The sequence below is a fragment of the Mixophyes fleayi genome, chromosome 2 (assembly GCF_038048845.1).
Source record: "Mixophyes fleayi isolate aMixFle1 chromosome 2, aMixFle1.hap1, whole genome shotgun sequence".
Classification (NCBI taxonomy): domain Eukaryota; kingdom Metazoa; phylum Chordata; class Amphibia; order Anura; family Limnodynastidae; genus Mixophyes; species Mixophyes fleayi.
Window position 1 is genome coordinate 330,664,782 of NC_134403.1, and position 20,928 is coordinate 330,685,709.

Sequence of the window (20,928 nt, forward strand, 5' to 3'; positions counted from 1 at the left end):
GTGACAATAGGTGGGGGTTATCGATAGGGAAACTCCTGTTTTCACTGCAATAGGGCTTATCAATCCTTAACCTGAATGTTATTTTTATGTGCTGAAGCTGATGATGAACTATACTGATGTACTGTTTTGCAATTCCTTGGATGTCATAGAATACCTCTATATATTCAGACAAATTGCTCACTGTGAAGATATCAGGTTTTCTGGCCAAATGCTACCCACTTCACGCTGACTGGCCACACACGAGTGCCTTTCTATACCAGGGAAGTCTACCCAGTACCTTCTAGGATTCGTATAGTCACTCAGGCAAATTCAGTTAGAAAAGTACAACAGTACATTTATTGTAATAAAAACAATTCTAGATTATTATGTACACACAGTAAATAAATACCAGGCAGGTTTACCACATCATCTGTCCCTTACCCCACTAGCTTAAGGAGTTACAGTCAACTGGCTGTCCAGACTTGACGACCCATGGATCTCTCTCAGCTGCATATGTAGACTCTGGTAGAAAATGACAACTCAAAACCAGATCTTGCACCTTTCATGAATGAAATCCCAGAAATGAACACCCCCTGGAGTGGCTCCTTATATCTAGGGTCTAATTTCCACAGTCTTTTCCCCTTCCTGGGCAAACCCCTGGGTCTTTTCTTCTTAGCCATTGTTCAGTGCTGGACTAGGGGGAGTTCATGAGGGCACTAAAGATGAGCTGTCCTTCCACAGAACCTCCCCTGTTAGATGGCCTGTCTGGACTAGCCTGGTGAGAACAATGGACACTAATTAGTTTAGCCCGGCCAGTATCTTTCAACCTGATCCCTACCCATAACCCCCTGGCTTCACTTTATAGACAATGAATAACAACCTCACTGCCACCTCATCAATATACAATACACAATATACATATTTACACTGAGCTACAATGTCCCCTTAGCCACATGTAATTAGACAATGCAGTTGTAGTCTGGTGAGCCATGGGAACAAAAGCAAGGGCTATAAAAATTACTTGCTTAAATCCACATTATGTGAGAAACAAGAAACAGAATGGTTAGTGTTATCACACTTGTTTCATCACACTCACTATATGCCACCACATTTCTGAGAAAGTCCACATTGTAAGCCACCAACTTAGGTTAATAAACAAACGGCACTATTGGCAGCAGATTTTTTTAATTGCTTAATAGAATACTTTAAAAATTAAAGATGAAAGGAATACACTTCTTTTATCATATAATTGTTATTCTTCTCTTTATATACAGCACAATATAGAGAGATCATCATGACACCCCACTGTCTTAAATGGTAAGATTGCAAAACTGTTGCAAAGCAGTAACATATCGCTCAAATAGCGCATTCACGAGTATAGCACCCCCAATATCTTGATATGAAAAAGGGTTAGAAGACCTGAAATTTCCTCATCCCTTAAAATCCACCCCTTCCTTCCTCTAGATGGCAAAGGAATCCTGTTAGAACTTAGTCACACTTATACTGTTAATTCATGTGTATCAGGAGATTTAGATAAGTAATGAAAGCAAAACATTTGTAGCAAAAAAAAAGGAATTTTCTGGTAAGACCAGGACACACTGGAGCCCTAAACATATACAAGTAGAAGGATACATGACTTTTATGTGGAGTTTTAAATTAAGGGTGCATCCAGAAGGACTTTTTATGGAGCGTATCTAAAGCTTTTTCATACTTCTTTCCCCACTAATTTTAATGGAATAAAATAAAAAAACATGCACATATAGAAATTAAAATAACAGTATACCATATTAATTTATGTGGAAATAATTATAATCAATGGCAAGTTTATACAAATGTGGTGTGAATGCAAAATATAATAGGCTTGATTTATCAAGGAACGCAAAATCAACGTAATTTGCATGTTTTAAAATTGGATGGAAATTGCACGTATGTACGCCCATATGAAAGTACAAGCGGATCTGAAAAAACTTTACTAGTTTAATACGAGTAGAATTACGCTATGCCTATGCAGCATTTGCCGTATGCAGACAAACACACTGTGGGATTCGTCAAATACATATGTGCAATATAAAGTCTCCGAAAATTGTTATTAAATACGTTAAAATGTAAAAAAAAATTTAAAAAATAAAAAATTTGTGTGTGTGTGTGTGTGTGTGTGTGTTTTCATTCTACAATGGGCGTGTGTGTTTTCATTATACAATGGAATCCCCTGTGTAAGTTTATAGGTAACATTTTTTGTTTTTAATATTAAGTACAAAAGAAGATTCATTGCAAAAATACCATGTATTTTGTTATATTGAGCAAAGCAGGAATTAACCAGGTATTGATAATAATAATGCAAATAATATTTGAAATGCAAATAACAATAATAACAAATAACAAGGAGACTGCAATACTGAGGTAAACGCCACTTATGTCAGCCCTGGACCATCATCTTTAGTATTCACGTACAAACCACATATAAAGAAGTACTGTATATGTAGAATGTCTTTCTCATGCAACAAACAGAGCTCACATTGTTTGTTTTATAGGCTTTCTCTCCAGTGTTAAAAACGATGCACAGCTATGTTCTGTATTAGCAGCCGCACCTGCCAGCGAAGTGAAATAGGAACTACATCCCCCATGATGCAAATCGCCTCTGCCTGTCACTGGCAGCATTCTGCACAATGCACAGACAGTAGAGCTGAGACAGCACTGCCAGGGAGGAGTCCTGAGCCCACCAGGAGCCCCTGGCACTGCCTCACCCTTTCTCCACCACTTCCCTGCTTGTCTATCTGGGGATCCCCTGTCTGCCATGCCTCTTCCTTCCATTTTTCTGTAACAGTCTGAGCTGCTTGGTGCCGTGAGGAGGAAGAGAGTTGTCTGCAACTGCTGCTGTGTGTCCGGGGCTTAGGACCTGCTGCCTCTCTACCCATCCCTGCAGCGGCTGTGTAGGGGGAGTACACACACACACACATACCCAAGCACATAGACTTGCACCCACATCTTTTCCTAGGATCCAAATCTATTCCAGAACCTCCCACGCTGCTTTTCTTCCCCACACGGTTCTGCATGGTGATTTTGGAAGGAAGGGTGGACAATCCAGCATGAGACGAGGATGATGCCAGCAAGGAAAGGTCCGGACAGCAGATACCCCCTGCACTATCTGGTATGGCACAACAAATACCGAGAGCTCGAGAAAGAGATTCCAGAGAAGCAGGTGAGTTATATTCCTTTCCATTCCCTCTTTACAGGTTTATTGACCACTCTGTGGATGGAAATGCTGCTGTCTGGGCACAGGAGGGGGCATGGGTGGCTGAGAGAGGTTATTGTAATTAACAGGCATGTGATCTGCTGGGAAATGACAGGTGACATATAGAAATATAATTGTATAGACTATGGTCATGCTAATGTATCAGGATGCGAGGAGTGAGAGATGTGTGGAGACAATTACTGCATGTACAGATATGTCTTGTTAGCTCAAAGCTTTTTAGACTCTACCTTTTATATCATTTTAACATGGAATTTGTCACTATTGTAACCTACTTATGTATACTTATTTTAAAAATTGAAGTATAGAAGTTGGTGTTTTTTATCTTTTTTGATGTGAAGACAAATATGGGATCTGATATGTAGTATCTAAAAAACAAACAAAAAGTGTTCTTTGGGACATTGATACTACAAGTGTGTATATATTTATCAGTCATAATCGTCTGGTACATGGTGGTATGTCATACTGCCCGTTTACCTTCTGCCTTCATTGTAAAACTATAATTCCATTCACTAACATTTCCACATTTGCTACCTCTGTGTCCACTTCAACCACTGTATCTATCTATATCTATCTATCTATCTATCTATCTATCTATCTATCTGGTACAGATAGTGCCTTCATCATATGTATATGTGTATGTGTGTGTGTATATTATATATATATATATATATATATATATATATATATATATATATATATATATGAAATGACATATCACATATTGTAAAGATGAGAGGGAGGGGCAGACTATATGTGTAAGCAGTACAGAGCACATATATGCTGTAATATTGGAAAGAAGGCTTTGTGAGATCTGTTTCCAGTGCTACAACCACATCCCCTGCCTTATCTTCTTGCCAGGGCTGAGCATGTGACTACAACAATTAGTCACATTATTTCATTCCATTCCTTTCCAGTATTTGCATTATTATATTATGAGAATATCTGGACAGTTTAGGTGTATTCTGACTTATTCAAAAAAAGAAAATAACAAGCGTTTGGACTTTTATATAAATGTATGATGTTTTCCAAGGTACAGACATATTATATTAAATTAATGGGCATCACACTACACACTAGAACATTTATCCATACCATGTACTGTTTATCAGAATGTTCATAGGCATAAAGTACAGTGCCAGTGTTCAGTGGTTTAAATGAGCATGCAAATTACCTTGATTATATGAATGCTCTCTCTTGTGCTGTTTGTACTCTGCATATTGAGTTTTTCCCTCCTTCACACTATTGTGATTGGCCATAGCCATATGTGCAATGTCATGCATATTAGAAGTAGACAAACTGGGTACTAAAATCTTAATTTGTGTCCCTCTAGGAGTAGTTAACACTTATTTGTCCCCTACCTAGTAATTAAAAGGCGAGAGCAGAATATTCACACAGTTTAAGGGACATATATATTAACCATCGCTTTTTCAACAGGATCTATTTCAATCATTATCGCAAAGATAAGGATTGAAATATCGTGACTATTTATTAAAAATTTTCACTAGGACCAGCAGTCGCAAAAAAAAATTCTGTTGTGTCTGCGAAGTGGTCACTTTTGCAATAGTGACTGGAGGGATGAGCAGGTAAGTTACATTGTGGGATCCTAAGATCTCTCTACCGCAATGCTCTCCCCATAGGCATCAGCTGGCTTTAGGTATCGGGCACAAGTTCCGAAAAATCTTTGATTTGAACCTATGGGGACTACTTTTGCATTCAAAGTGACAGGGAAAGCAGTAGATATCTCCAATATTTGCTGCAATGCCCAAGTCGTAAATTAAGGGGATTCTTTAATATGCTGCTAGCCCCATGAAAACAGCAGTTTTGGGGGGATTCCAATGAAAAATGTCTTTAATAAATATGCCCCTATATGTGAGCACAGCAAGATGCTGCACTGATGTCATAATGTTAGTTAATGCGCTTTAGGAACCAAGGGTCACTTGAGAGACCTCTGAAAAATATCATGACATCCACTACTGTCTACACTACTCTGGAGGATACGTTCAGAATATAGATGAATCTTCACTATTGTTAGCTCCTAAAAACAGACTTTTTTAACCTGTCAGTCATTACCCCAAAATGTTTTGCAACTATATTGTGTGCCGCTACCTAATAAACTGATAAATAATGACATAGATACATTTTTATTTTACAAATCCCATATCTAAGAAATTATTCACATGTTTTAATACAAGTTATAAACCTGGTGCCAGTAATTAAATAATTAAAATGAAATGCATTCTTAATCCAGATTTATCGTTGAGTCCTGAAGTTAATGCTGGAGCTCTTCCATAATGACTGGGTGATTGGGTTTGCACCTGAAAGCCTCAAAAACACCAGCTTACAAAACAATCCTACTTATAGCTGGATAAAAGATACTACAGTGCTGTGATATCTACACGGTAGAGGCTTACCAAGAAGAAAGTAAGAGAGTAGTAAGAAAGTAGGGATTGGAGGGACATGAAAGGCCCACAATTAATATAATTTCTGCCTTCAGAACGACAGAGAATGTGAAGATTGTTTCTATATTGGTAATTTGGCCTATACTTATGTGGGCAGCACGGTGGCTTAGTGGTTTGCACTTCTGCCTCACATCACTGGGGTCATGAGTTCAATTCCTGACCATGGCCTTATCTGTGTGGAGTTTGTATGTTCTCTCCGTGTTTGCATAGGTTTCCTCCAGGTGCTCCGATTTCCTCCCACACTCCAAAAACATACTGGTAGGTTAATTGACTGCTATCAAAAATTGTGTGTATGTTAGGGAATTTAGACTGTAAACTCCATTGGGGCAGGGACTGATGTGAATGAGTTCTCTGTACAGCGCTGCGGAGTTAGTGGCGCTGTATAAGTAAATAGATGATGATTCTTATGCAGAAGCTTAGCTCTCAGCCTAGAAAATGTTAAACATTTGCCCAGGCTTGTTTGTTGATCTCTGTTTTTCAAATTGACCAATACCCATCTATCTATGTGGCCTTTGTCTATTCGTATCCATAGTATTGAGTCATGAGTGTTCTTTTGTGTCTTCATCACATAAATGTATCCCTAAGGCTTAACCTCTAGTATAGGTAACCTGAATGCTCCAAGTCTAAAGAAAATTTCCCTTACTTTACCTATTGTGATATACTGTCCTTATTTACATATCCCCTGCTGTGTTCTGCTTAATAATCCGCATGTTGTCCCAGGAGGCCGGCAGCACAATCTTTGCTTTGATGGCAGAAAAGAGATTCCTTTTACTTTATATTGCAATAATTGCGTGTGAAGCCTTATTCCTTCAGAAGCAGCAGCGCTTGTACTTAAGTTACCTCACTTTTTCAGCAAGGTTTTGTTCACTGATCACTATGGCAACCAGAAACACAGGGTTTTGGTTAGCAGGGTAATCACCTTTTGAGCACTATAAAATTATTAATCATTCGTCTATAAAAAAATAATTAAAGGAAGCAGGCGCAAAAAGCGGTAATCAGAGATAAGAGAGTAAAAAAGACTAATTTACTTTTGATTAATTTATTTTCTCCACACTTCTGCTGGAGCTTATAATTTAAAAACATTTCTCCTCAAGTAGAACTTCCCCACCCAATAGAATGGATGCTACAACCTGGTGGGTTTTCTATTTATATAGGCTCCACCCACTGCAGAATTTACCAGGCAGGGATGCCTGGATAATTCAAATTTGAAAAATATCCATTTTCTCTGCTGAACCAATATCCAGCGTATCAATTGTCTAAGAAGTAATGACATCACTGAAGCAGAAAGTGCCTAATGTTCCAAAATTGTCACTAGTTCTTAGTGAACTTGGCAGACCAGACATCTCTGAGGTTTTTATCACTGGGAAGAGAGAAGATTCCTCCCTTGTTAGTTTTCCAAGAAGTTGCGGCCTGGCAAGAGAACAACATATTTGTTTCCATAAATGTATTTATTTTGCATGTCTAAAATGTCCAAACTTGGAAGTAAGGTTAACCCAATAAGTGCCATTAAGCCAGTCTGACAACGTCTATGGCATTTTGTCTTTATCCTTATTTGGTGAATAGACTTAAAATAGATCTGTCCTGCTGAATGTTTTTCTATGAAGGCAGAATTGTTCTCCATCATGTGGGTTTATGGTCTGACCCTGAGCCGTGGCAGAATTTGTCATCCTGCAAAATTCAGCTGTGCAGTAGGACATCCAGCTACTCTCTGAAGCCCAATGGCTGTGCAGAGATTCTCTTTGATATTGAACTGTTATGTTGTGCGCCATTAGTGGGAATGAGTGCAGAAGGAAACTGCTAGGAATCTGCTTTCATGAACGGAAACAGTGAATAAGCTGGAAGCATAACTGATCTGAATTCTTTTTGCCCTATCACTTTGTAAATTTTTTATTTCTGGTTTAAACAGAAAATGTAATTTTAGGAGAGGCTTAAATAAGCTTTTGAGGCTTAAACAGGTTGCTTGGAATGTCATTTTGCAACTTTTTTTTAAAATTCTTATCACATAAAATTTGTTGTTCAAAAAGACATTTCATATTCTATTTTTGGGTATTCCATTGATTAAATAATCAACTTTGTGTACATTTCTTTCTGGTTTGATTACTAGCTAACATAAGACCCTGAAACAGCTAAAATCCACAAATGAGTCTTGCCAAATTGTTTTGAGTGTTAGACACTGGTATTTGCAGTGGATTTTGTATTGCATGTTAAAACTCAAGTAAACCACTTATAAACCGCATTGCACTTGTATGCAGTTTAATGTGCTTTATACAAATGGGTTCAGTCTTCATTTTTTTAAACATGCATCTGTGAAAAAACAAGACGTATCTTGTTCCAGCCAAAAGAGTGTGGAAATGCACCAGAGCACTATGCATATTAAATGCACGTAAAAACGCTAATATGCTCTGCATACTTGCCCATTTTCCAGGAATATCCGTAAGACTCCCGAATTCCGGGTAGGTCTCCCGGACTCCTGGGAGTGCAGCCCATTCTCCTGCATGCCGACCACTTCCTAGTGAATTAGCCTCCGTGACCTGATTTGTGGAGAATTGTGTAATTTTGGCCCCTTTACAAGTAGAGTGAAAATGTCACAGGGGCGGGGCCTAAATATAGCGATTCACAGCTCCCCGCCCCCTCCGGACTTCTCCTTCACTTCCCCTCTAGTATCTCCCGGAGATAAGGAAGTAAAAGTAGGTAAGTATGATGTACTGTCTCATTTGGTACAATCACTTTTATTTTCACATCCACTTACATGTGCGTAACTTGCGTTAGAAATACATCTTAAAAGCAGAATTTGAACATCAGTGTGCAGCCTTTAAAATTGTACTTTGCTGTAAAGCAGTGATGCGCAACCATTGTTTAGCTCAAACCCCATCGATCAGTGTGCCATTATTTTGGAACCCCATGTATCAGTATGCAATTGTTCTGGAACCCCAAAACAGGCTGATTACAATGGAATGCATAGCATATCGTATATTCAAATTTTGTAATCCCACTAGGGAACCAAACCCACAAATTATGCTACTCTCTTATGAAGTAAGAATATACTGTAATAATTGTTCAGGATTATTTTTAATTAACTTAATATATTGTGTGCACATGTGCTGTATATTACATGTCTTATAGAAACATATATAATTTGACAGCAGATAAGAACATATAGGTCCATATAAATATGGGGCCTGATTCTTTAAGGAAAGTAAGGCAAAAATATGAGTAAGTTTCCTCCTGGACAAACCCATGTTACAATGCAAGGGGTGCATATTAGTTTATTATTTTGCACATAAGTTAAATTCAGGCTGCTTTTTCATGTAACACACAAATAAATACTTGATAGCTTTATTGTTACACTGAAATTTAAAGTTGATCTAAGACATGCCCTTCCCCAAATATAAATCTGTCCCCACATTTTAAATTTAGGTCCTCCTCCAATGCAGCATGGTTTTGCCAAGGTGCAAAGTTACTCTTTTTATTTTTTTCATTACTTTCCTTAATGAATCAAGCCCATAATCTGTAATTTGCGTGATTTTGTTTCTTTCTCTTTTTTTTTTTCATTTTAGATCAAACTACAAAACTACAGCTATATATTTGTTCCACGCTTTCTTGAATTTCTTTACTGTATTGGTCCCCAACAACACTGCTGGGAGACTTTTCCATAGATCTATACAAGCAAGTATTCTATTAGCTGTTCCCATCCCCCTTGTCACGGGCACTAGGAGTTGCTTACCCGAGTTTCTCCAGATGGAACTCTGCTAGAGAGGCGGGGTTATGGCACGCACCTCAAAGCAGGCAGGTGAATGGTTGGAGCGACACAACAGCAGGAGAGTAGAGATAGTCTGAGGAAGTCAGCGACTTGCAGCTATGGTTAGAGGAAAGTCAGCGACTTGGAGCAGTAAACTGGAGGCTGAAGATAATGTAGACACGAGGAGTGGACGTGGATAGGTGATGGTAGGTAGAGGAGGAGTCAGTGGTCTGCGTACAGCAAGTTGTACCACTGCAGTGATGGGAAGAATAGTACTGGTGCAGGTAGGAAGCAGGGTAGTCGGTGGTCTGCGTTCAGCAAGTTGTACCACCGCTATGGTGAGGAGTCTGGTCCAGGTGTAGGTAGGTAATAGGAGAGTCAGTGGTCTGCATATAGCAAGTTGTACCACCGCTGTGATAGGAGGACTTGTCCAGGTGCAGGTAGGTAGCAGGGAAGTCAGTGGTCTGCGTGCAGCAAGTTGTACCACTGCTGTGAGAAGGAATGAGGACTTGTCCAGGTGCAGGAGAGTGAAGTTGAAAGGCAAACTGTGGCTGTATGGAAACAGCGCGAGTAGAGCAAGTCTTGTGAGGCAGAGATGGAAGGCACAATGAATAGTCTGTATGGAGTAGATGCCTTGCAGGGAGGAGAAGCTGGTCACAGCAGATATGCACAATAACGCTAAGTAGTAGCGTGAGGAGATATCGTAGCTTGAGTGAAAGCTTGTCCTAAATGAAGCAATGTAGTAACACAGTCTATATGGGTACTTGTACCCTGTGCAGCAAACAACAATAGATACAACTGGTATGCGAGCAATAGGTAATAGTCAATAGTCAGTAGAGCATACCCAGTTGTGTAGATCCGGAATCAGCTGAGAAGTGAAGCGTTGTAGCGGTATGGGAACCGCCGCTGAGTTGAGCAGGGAGCAGCGTGGAAGCTGAAGCACGAGTAGAGCTGGAAGCAGTTTGGAAACTGCACACAGGAGTAGAGCTGGAAGCAGTTTGAAAACTGCACACAGGAGAGGAGCTGGAAGCAGTTTGGAAACTGCACACAGGAGTAGAGCTGGAAGCAGTTTGAAAACTGCACACAGGAGTAGAGCTGGAAGCAGTTTGGAAACTGCACACAGGAGTAGAGCTGGAAGCAGTTTGGAAACTGCACACAGGAGTAGAGCTGGAAGCAGTTTGGAAACTGCACACACCTATAGAAGTTCACTGGGAGTGAGACTTCAAGATCAGGCAACTACCTAAGGCTGCAGGTGCCTTAAGTAGGGAGGGGTGATTGATCCATCAATCACATTAGTGGTCAGGTGTAGTTGTTAAAGGGACCTGCGCATGCCCAGTGCGACAGGATGGCGGACGGCCGCGGTTCCACAAAGGTGTGAGCGGGAAAGATGGAGAACCACGTACCAGATTGGAGGCACTCACACTCCGGTGAGTGACACCCCTGCTTGCCTGCACTAAGTATTATCTACAAAGATGTGTACCTTCCCTTGTAGACCACAAAACTATAAAGTTAGATACTGAATCAAAACAATCCACCAGTTCTTTGACCTGATCTTCCAGGAGCAAATCCTTGCTTTCTTGAATCTTCTAATACATTTGACTCTTAGGGGCATATTCAATTGACGACGGGATCACCGAAAATCCCACGCTCCAAAAACATTACCGTTAATACGGTAATATCTCGCTGGATTTCAGCTCGCAGCTCCCTGAAATCCAGCGAGTAAATTACCGTATTAACGGTTTTTATGCGCAGGATTACCGTATTAACGGTAATATTTTTCGAGCGCAGGATTTTCGGAGTCAATTGAATAATGGCGCTGCAAACACTACGCTCTTTTAATACTCTTGGATGTCTACTATTTGGACCCATTGACTTATTTATTTGTTATATTGAGAGTTCATGTAACACAGTATATATATATTTACAGTAATGTATATATTTCCCCTCCAGTGTAGGTGACACCTTTTTTCAACAGTAATTACAGAACAAAAATAATAATTAACACAGTGTGCAATTCATTTGTCTCCTTCAGCATATCCACCTATTCAGTTGTTGTGCCTAATGTTCCTCCTTTTGTTTTGTTTTTTTACTAGTGTTTCTGAATAACAGTTTGTCATTCTTTTTACAGACTGTTAATTTTTTTCTTATGTTTTCTGTTTTATCACATTTTATTGTGTGTTTTCTCCTTAAACCCTGGCTGATTAGGTCCGTCTATATTTCTTATATGTAGTTTTATTAGCACTTATAACAGCTGCCACTTATTTGGAGAACCCTGTTGGCTTTCTCTTCATTTTGCTTTTACTGACATATCTGACACAGCTCTGTTGCATTTTTTTTTAATGCATTTTTTAATGCATTTTTAATGCACTTTTTAGTTTATGGCACTGTTCTTGCACCTCACCTATGAATTCCCACTGTGTAAGAGAGTCACAAAAATTATTTTTCATTTGACTAATGTCAGTCTTTCTAAAACCTTTGCTTTAGTGTGGTTCTGCTGTTCTGCTGTCTGTTTATTAAACCACACTGACCGACGGTGTCTAGACCCCAAGTTCTCACACACATCTTATACCACATCTTCACTTGCAACAACTACATCTAGGATTTCTTCCATATGTGTTGCTTCTTAACTAATAGTTTGAGGGATGCCCTAAGCAACTCATCCAAAATATCACTCCATCTGATTTAGCAATTGCAAGATGCCAGTTTATATCAGGTATTTTAAAATATCTCTTAACCATCAATTAACCTTTCACTAACAAATCTCTCATTACCTCTAATCATAATCTAAATTTATTTTTGGTATTCTATAAATTGTTCTGATTCAAGAAACATCTCTCTCAGCAGAGAAAGGAGCCCTGTGTTAAAGATGCCTTTTCTCATATTTTAAATACCGAGCAGCTCCACCTCCCTTTTTCTTGCAGTCTTTTCTGAACAGGGTATATCCAGGAATAACTATGTCCCAGACTTATCATTGTACCCAGAGGCAGGCTGGGCTGGGTGATAAGGGGCATCTTCCCCCCCCTTCCCTTCCTGGGATGATCCCACAGTGGGCTTCTTTGTGCTGGGTCACTGGGCCATCTGCATTTTTTTTCTTTAAAATAGGCTGCCCCCCCAGGCTAAAATTTGCCAGCCCTCCCCTGACTGTACCATAACTCGGAATGGCTATGAGATCTAAAGTACCTCTCATTATGATTGAAATCAGTTCACAGAGCATATTTCCTAAACTGCAAGCATTTGTACACATTCAATTAGCAGCCAGGTTCAATTGCAGTCTTGAGCATTATGTTTCTGCGCAAAAAACGGCAATGATAACATCACTCATAGGGGAGCGAGCAAAAAATGAGCGAACATCGTTACCTAGACATCGTTACCTAACCATAACACGTGATGATACTACGGAATCTCGCGACTGATTGAATCATCCCCCATAGCATTTAAAATTGTACTGGTTTTCCTTAACCTGCCAGAATTGCCAGTACACTTTTTGCCATCTTTAGGGTGGCAGCAACCTCTGTTCCCCTAATAGCTGGATGCAAGCAGCTAATGACTAGTCCCCCCCACTGTGTTTATAGTATTATGTACACAATCAGACACACTGGCAGATGGGATTGGACTAGCTATTGTAGTCTGTAGCAGTGGTGGAAGTGGGGCTGTATACCATCTAGTAATTACATTATATTGAGTCTCCAACACTGACACACTGCTGGATGAAGCCTGGCTGAACTGTGTTCCCACTGTGGGGCAACTATTTGTATCTCTAGGTCTCGCTTCCAGACTTTGGGAGAAGGCCATAGGCCTTTATTAACACTCCTATAAGCTGAATATAAGCCAACTTTCCTTATCCGGGATTGTTAACTCTACTTTAAGATCCAGGTATGGATGGATTCCCCTCAACTGTCTGATTTATTTGAATGCTTCGCTGCAAATGTTGTAACATTTAGTAAATGAGCTCATTATTAGCAATTCCATTAAGTATACCAAATTGTTACAAAAAGATCAGGGTATTGCACTAACCCCACAACTCATCTATATATACTCAGAAACATAGAATTGACGGGAGAGTAAAACCGCTTGGCCCATCTAGTCTGCCCATATTTTAACCTATGGTAACCTCAAATCCTATTTGATCATTAATTCTTTGTAAGGATATCCTTATATCTATCCCAAGCATGATTACATTGCTCTGCTATTAGCCTCCACCACCTCTGATGGGCAGTTATTCCACTTATCCACTACCCTTTCGGTGAAGTAATTTTTCCTCAAATTTCCTCTGAACCTACTTTTTTTTAAAAAACAAACATAATTCGGGCACACACACATCCGCATTCAAATACAAGCGGATCTGAAGAAGCGTCTCTTGTTGAATACGGGTCTAGGTTCGATCTGCTCTAACAGTACAATACATATGTGGAATATAAAGCCCTAGCAGAAGGCATAGAAAAAATAAATTAGTTATTGGCAACTATTATATTAATAATATAGTCATTAATGAAAACATATTTAAAAAAAATGTTTTTTATTCCTTTGTTTTCCATGAAATAGATTTATCATGATGTTATGTTACTAATGTCTACTGTACATAAAATGCATTTCTACAGTTGCTCTTGGTTGCAAACACATGTTCTAGCAGCATACACAACCTTCATCACTATTACTCGCAACTTACACTTGACCTGTAGGTTGGTCAAGTGATACAACAGAAAACCACGTACCTTAGAGATGCCCAAAGCTTGAATCGGGTGCTGCTGCGTGCACTTGAGCTTGGCACGTCCTTACTGTAAATTGACTATGTGCATACATCCATTCCCCTACCCGTTCCACCTATGAAATCGTAGCTTGTCTTAAGTGTCCTTTGCAATAGAAGATGAATTACATACACTTGCGTTCTCTTGCGTATAGTTAATTTTTGGGCAAGCGCAGAGCAATTTCACGCAAAGTACGGCGCATATCGCATTTACATTCTTTATTGAATCATCTCCATTGGGCCAGATTCATTAAGGAAAGTAAGGCAAAAAAATGAGTAAGTTTTCTCCTGGACAAAACAATGTTACAATACAAGGGGTGCAAATTAGTTTATTAATTTGCACATTAGTTAAAGACTGGCTGTTTTTCCATGTAGCACACAAATACTTGATTGCTTATTTGTACACTAAAATATAAAGTTGATCTAGGCCATACCCTACCCCAGCTATAAATCTGTCATCACATTTTAAATTTACCTCCCCCTCCAATGCAACATGGTTTTTCCCAGGTGCAAAGTTACTCATTTTTTTAGCAAGTAACAATAACACAAAGATGTTACAGCTGCTTAAATTTTCATCCTTTTTAAACTTTTTATCTATTTTTTCTCAAAATGAAGGATGTCACCAGAACAAAAGTTGTTTGCTTTTAATAGAATTGTGGAATCTAATAGATGTTAAGGCAATAAAAGACGATTGTAGTACACACTATATTTGATACAGTACAGTGTTGCATTCTTAGTACTTACCATATGATTTTGAGGAGATTTAATGCAAAAATATTTATCATTCAGTTTATACAAATTAATAATAAATACAAAAACAGTGCAACTATAAACAAAGTGACAAACTAGAAAATGTTTTACCATGATGCTGCTTAAAATATGATCAAATTGTAAAGAAGACAATAACAATACAGTAAATAAGAGGAAGGATGTTGAATGTGGTTTTAAGTAGAGTTGTATTTATCCTGGACAGTGATAGTTTAAACTATAAGGGGCGTATTCAATTGTCGGCGGAAACGGCGAAAAATCCTGTGGTCCGCGCACGATTACCATTATTACGGTAATTGTGCGCAGAAAAACAGTTAATATGGTAATTTACTTGCTTGATCCAGCTACAAATTACCATATTAACTTTAATAGTTTTAACGCCGCGGGACTTTTGGACAATTGAATACGCCCCTAAGGGTCTGATTCATTAAGGAAAGTATAGCAAAATAATGAGTAACTTTGCACCATGGCAAAGCCATCTTGCATCAGGGAGGATGTAAATTTAAAATGTGGGGACAGATTTAATGAATCTGCCCTTATGGGCAGCACAGTGGCCTAGTGGTTAGCACTTGTTAGCACTGGGGTCATGAGTTCGATTCCCGACCATGGCCTTATCTGTGTGGAGTTTGTATGTTCTCCCTGTGTTTGCGTGGGTTTCCTCCGGGTGCTCCGGTTTCCTCCCACACTCCAAAAACATACTGGTAGGTTAATTGGCTGCTATCAAAAATTGACCCTAGTCTCTACCTGTCTGTCTGTATGTATATGTCTATGTGTGTGAGTGTGTGTCTATATTAGGGAATTTAGACTGTAAGCTCCAATGGGGCAGGGACTGATGTGAATGAGTTCTCTGTACAGCGCTGCGGAATTAGTGGCGCTATATAAATAAATGATGATGATGATGATGATGATTAGTGTAGAGAGTAATTAGGCAGGTGTGGACAAATTCACCAATTAAATTAGTTAGAGGGATCTTTGGCCTTTACGGTGGGAGAGCAGTGCATTGGGAGAAGTCTCTGTAGCCACAATAAGCAATTTTTTTGGAACCCAACAGGATGAGTGTCGTTCCTCCTCTGTGCATATTAGGAATATTGGTGCAATGCCATGCATTTGTAATACTGCATAGTTAAAGCAACTCAAAGAACTATAAATAGTCAAGCTAGCTACCACTAAACATGAATTGTATGTATGTTTTGTTAAGTAATCCATTATAGAATATTAGTGCATTAACATGCCTTCTGTATGTGCATGGAATGAAAGCACATACCAATCCTGGGATGCAATAAAGTATAGAACATTGTCCTTATTTTACATAAAAGTAAGCAGTCTTTCCATAGAAATATTAGTTTATAAGTCATTTCAGAAGCATAAAATAATGGGCCATATTAGCTGATAAATAATATTTTCCTCATCTATAGGTTTATTAGAGTCATGCAATGAACACATGAAATATCAGTGGCAGCATAATTGTTTTTTTTCCATACCAGAACTACATTGAATCCCTAGCAACTCACCCTACAGTTTCCAAGGCTGTCTGAACTGCAGGAGTTGAGAATAAGGATACAATGAGAGTGTTTGTGCTGGGAATACACTAGTAGAACTTGCTTACTCCTATTGCACAGGGTTGTAAAGAGACAAGTGGGATTCCCTGGTAAGCTTATGACTAACATTTTGCTGGGACCAGTTACACCATAATAATGCATTTGCACGGTAATTGTGTCAGGTAGTTGTGGTGCATTTTGGCTTCTTTACCATGTGCACCAAAATACCTAGCTTTACATGCTCCTCTTCTGGGTGTGCAGTTTTCTTTAATATGTTTTAGACGTTATATAATTTTTATGCCAGTGGCCGAAGTGGAAATTTAGAAGTGATGGTATGGAAAATGTAAAAGAATGTAAGTGAATGGAATGTGATAGTTTTACACTGAAGGCAGTAGGAGAAGTGGCCTTAGTGGGATGTTCCCTGGACTCTCAGATAAATGTTGGTGATGTAATAACTCCAGAGAAGACCCTCAACATACACTATATGGACAAAAGTATTCAGATGCTTGACTATTACACGAACAGGGAATGTACTGACAGTGTATTCAAATACATATACTTTAATATGGAGTTGGTCTCCTTTTGCAGTGATAACAGCTTCCACTCTTCTTGGAAGGCTTTCCACAAGATGTTGGAGTGTTTCTTTTAGAATTTGTGCCCATTCATTCTGTAGAGCATTTATGAGGTCAGACACTGATATTGGACTAGAAGGCCTGGCTCGTAATCTCCGTTCCAGTTCATCCCAAAGGTGTTTGATGGGGTTCAGGTCAGGGCTCTGTGCGGGCCAGTCAAGTTCTTAGACACCAAACTCTTCAAACCATGTCTTTGTAGTCCTGCTTTGTGCACTGGGGCACAGTCATGTTGGAATAGAAAAGGACCTTCTCCAATCTGTTGCCATAAAGTTGGAAGCATAACATTGTCCAAAAGGACTTGGTATGCTGAAGTATGAAGATTTCCCTTCACTGGAGATAAGGGTCTTGGTGATGTGAGGCTTGCATGCAGCTGCTCGACCATGGAAACCCATTCCATTAAGCTGTGGCTGCACAGTTTTTGTGCTTACATTATTGACAGTGAATTTTCAGAACTCTTCAGATAAGGAATCAGCAGAGCGTTGGCGCCGCTCCGTGATTTTACGTTGTCTTCGGCATCGTGGCTGAGTTTCTGTTCTTCCTAAACGCTTCCACTTTCTAATAATATCACTTACATTTGACCGTGGGATATCCAGCAGAGATGAAATTTCACGAACCGTCTAATTGCAAAGGGAGCATCCTATCACAGTACCACTCGTGAAGTGAACACATTTTGTATCAGAAATGTTTACAAATGAAGACTGCATGGCTGGGTGCTTGATTTTATACACTTCTGGCAACGTGTCAGTTTGAAACACCTCAATTCAATAATTAACAGGTGTGGCCAAATACATTTATCCATATAGTGTATATGAAGGAGATGTCTGAAGCTTCAACCATTTTGGTCAGTGGTGATTAAAATTTCTGAAGATATTTTTGGTGAGGAAATACTAGAGGACCCAGACTTCTGTATGCAAAATATGATGAAGGCTTCATATAATAAATTTCTTCTTAAAACACTTTAATAATGCGGCAAAGACGGTTATCGCGGTTAAATGGAAATCTGCTACCTCTCCATCGGTTAAGAATTGGCTTAACAGACTAGATTTTTATATGTCAATAGAAGATGTCACCTTTTCTGTTTTAAGATAGAATTGCAGAGTTTACAGCAACTTGTTTCAGTTGACTGATCGTTCAAGAATCAGGTACATATAAGAGTTACTACATTTAGATTTGGTTATGTATTGGTACTTCCTAGGGTGATCAAGAGACACTACCTACCTTAGTGATCATTCTCGGATATCAGGAGAACAGAACCTCCACTCCCACCCATTCCCCCTCTCCCTCTCCCTTTCCTTCTCCTTGTTACCCCCTCAAGTTTTTACCCCTTTTCTATTGTTTCTGTTGTTTTTTTTATATAGTAAAAATTACAAGTTTTAGTTTGTCTATTACATCAGTTGGCTGGTTGCATTTGATACTTATCGACTTTAATAAAAAAAAAACAGTTTACAAACAAATCAGACAGTTGAATTAATTGTCACAGTTACATTAGACAGGTGAAAGCTAATTTCTGATTGGTGGCTGTGGTTCAATGCAAAGTATACATTCAGATGTAATGTTAGTAAATGAGCTTTATTGTGACTTTAGAAAAGTAGATCAAATTGTATGCCAAAGACTTTTTTGTATCTTTTACTACTGGCCTGTGCTATCTTGAAAATCTGTGGCATCTATCAGCATCCAAATCTATATAAGCTTCATCCATTACTATAATTGCAGTGAGGTATCCCAACGGTCGGGTTACTGTTTGGCAATCATTTCTGCCTTAACTCTAAACCCCTTTGTAATTGAGAAGACAGTATCACAATGCCAGTAAAAAAAAAACAGAGATTAGGAGATTGAATGATTACCTCTTACAGCTAATACACTGGCTGCTCCCACTGCAAATGAATGTAGCAATTGTAAATATACATATAACAAAAAGATTTGAGATTAATAAAGTTTTCATACTGCCCCCTCTGCCCCCCTTTTGGCACATAAGGGGGGCAGAGGCTCCACCGGAGTCAAAATCCCAGGTAGACCGTGTTCATACTGAATACGGGTCTGCCCGGGGTCTCCATGGCAACATCACAAGAGGAGCTCTGATTGGCTCCTCTTGTGATGTTTTTTTTTAAATTTCTTTTTTTACTTTAAAATTCCTGTTATGCAGCAAGAATATCAGTCAATCTTTGGAAAATAGCCCCAGTAAGAACAGCATATATAATTTCATATGTTCTGTTTATGTGTTAACACAGCTTCATATATGTATACATATTCCAGTTTTTGATAGATCGTGGAAGCTTGGCAGACAGAAGTTGGGTGTGCTGGCGTACATTTTGGGGGGTTGGGGTCACAATTTATTCAGACCGTCTTTCTTAAGCGAAAAGTATAAGTGGCTAGTAGTACACACACTGTATAATTGGAGGATCTAGAGAGGGTATGAACATATAGCATTCTACACTTGCTACATAGCTAAACCCATGTGTCATTGCTTGAGACATGAATCATACATCCTATGTGAATTTAGTTCATGTGTCAGTTACATACTGTAATATAAAAACTAATTTTATCAAAATCCTTCTACTGCAACAAGGATGTGTGTGAACAACTGGGCTCGATTTGTCCAGAAAAAAAAAACATTCAATCTAAAAGCAAGTTGATGTCTTAGATAAACAGCCTCTGGAGAAATTGACAACACAGAAAAATAATTTAGCATATTCTCCGAGCTTAGCAGAAAGCCTTTGAACATATTTAATCACTTCCTCTTCTGTTTTACTTATCTGCATGCTTTTTATTTATTTATTTATGTATTTATTTATTTATTTATTATTATTTTGATAATTTATTTCTCTTCTTTTATCCAGTTTTTATTCCTTATATTTAGTTCATGACTTTTCGTACTGTTTTAAAACCATTGTATTTTTGTGTTAGACACGTGTTTCATTGTGGTTATCTAAGCCATGCTTGAGTCACCCTTAGTGATGAACGCTCTGCGCTTTATCCAAGTGTGCACATTCTGTCCGATATATATATTTTAATCCTCTAATAGACAATGCAATGTGAAATGTTCTTCTCAGCAATGTCAGCTAGTTATCTAAAATAAGTGTCTCTCCTATGTGGAGTTAAATGAAGAGATTTAGATAAATTCTGCCACGTTGTTTGTGGTCTTTAAATAATTGGCAATCGAATGTAATAGAAGCGGCCTGTCTACTGATGACTGCGTTGGTCTGTACTTGTGATCATAAGCTTACAGGAAACATAACGCTACACGCAATTTGGTTATTCAAACCATGCACCAAACTACCAGATCTGTGGCAAGTCGGCCTTTACATGTGTGGCTTCATTGGCAGTAAATCTGGTCATGTGACAGTACTGGGAATACATAGAGTGTGGGCAACTTTATACATCACAAATAAACTGCTGGTTTATCAGCACAATGCCTTACTGACGGCCCACAAGTTGAATCTAGCTGTTGGTAAAACAGTTATATTTAAGGGAGGAATACAGCAGGTCTACTCAAATACTTCATACCTCTGCTCACACATACAGCTAAAATCAGTAATTAATGTTATTATTATTATCTGGCCATTAGGGGCACAGTTTGTATTCAGTCTGTGTATAATATTTCTGTTCACCTCGGGCGATCTACCGATATAACATCCCCCTGATTCTCAGGTCCTGAGCTTGGCTATGTGTACCCCAACTAAAAATCTGTCTGTTTGGCCCTGACATCCCCATGATGACGTGTCTGTATTATGTGATCCGTATGAATCTTCATTGTATTTTGCCCAAAGATTACCTTCTTCTGCAATCTTATTTCATTGGCAGTTTCATAAGTTGAAC

The 20,928-nt window shown here is 38.9% G+C and overlaps 2 protein-coding genes across 8 annotated transcripts in view; one reads left to right on the forward strand and one right to left on the reverse strand.

Moving 5' to 3' along the window:
- GIT1 (GIT ArfGAP 1) overlaps nucleotides 1-20,928 on the reverse strand; it is a 250,380-nt gene that overhangs the window by 179,970 nt on the left and 49,482 nt on the right. The gene's annotated exons all lie outside the window — the stretch shown is intronic.
- The window catches only part of ANKRD13B (ankyrin repeat domain 13B), a 135,491-nt gene continuing 117,195 nt past the window's right edge, over nucleotides 2,633-20,928 (forward strand). For 3 of the 7 annotated variants that reach the window (XM_075196866.1, XM_075196872.1, XM_075196867.1), the window contains exon 1: nucleotides 2,636-3,178. In XM_075196866.1, the coding sequence (XP_075052967.1) occupies nucleotides 3,077-3,178 (102 nt within the window). In that variant the 5' untranslated portion in view covers nucleotides 2,636-3,076. Of the gene's footprint in view, nucleotides 3,179-20,928 lie in introns of all 7 variants that reach the window. The other 4 variants (XM_075196870.1, XM_075196871.1, XM_075196873.1 and 1 more) reach the window with 3 other exon arrangements.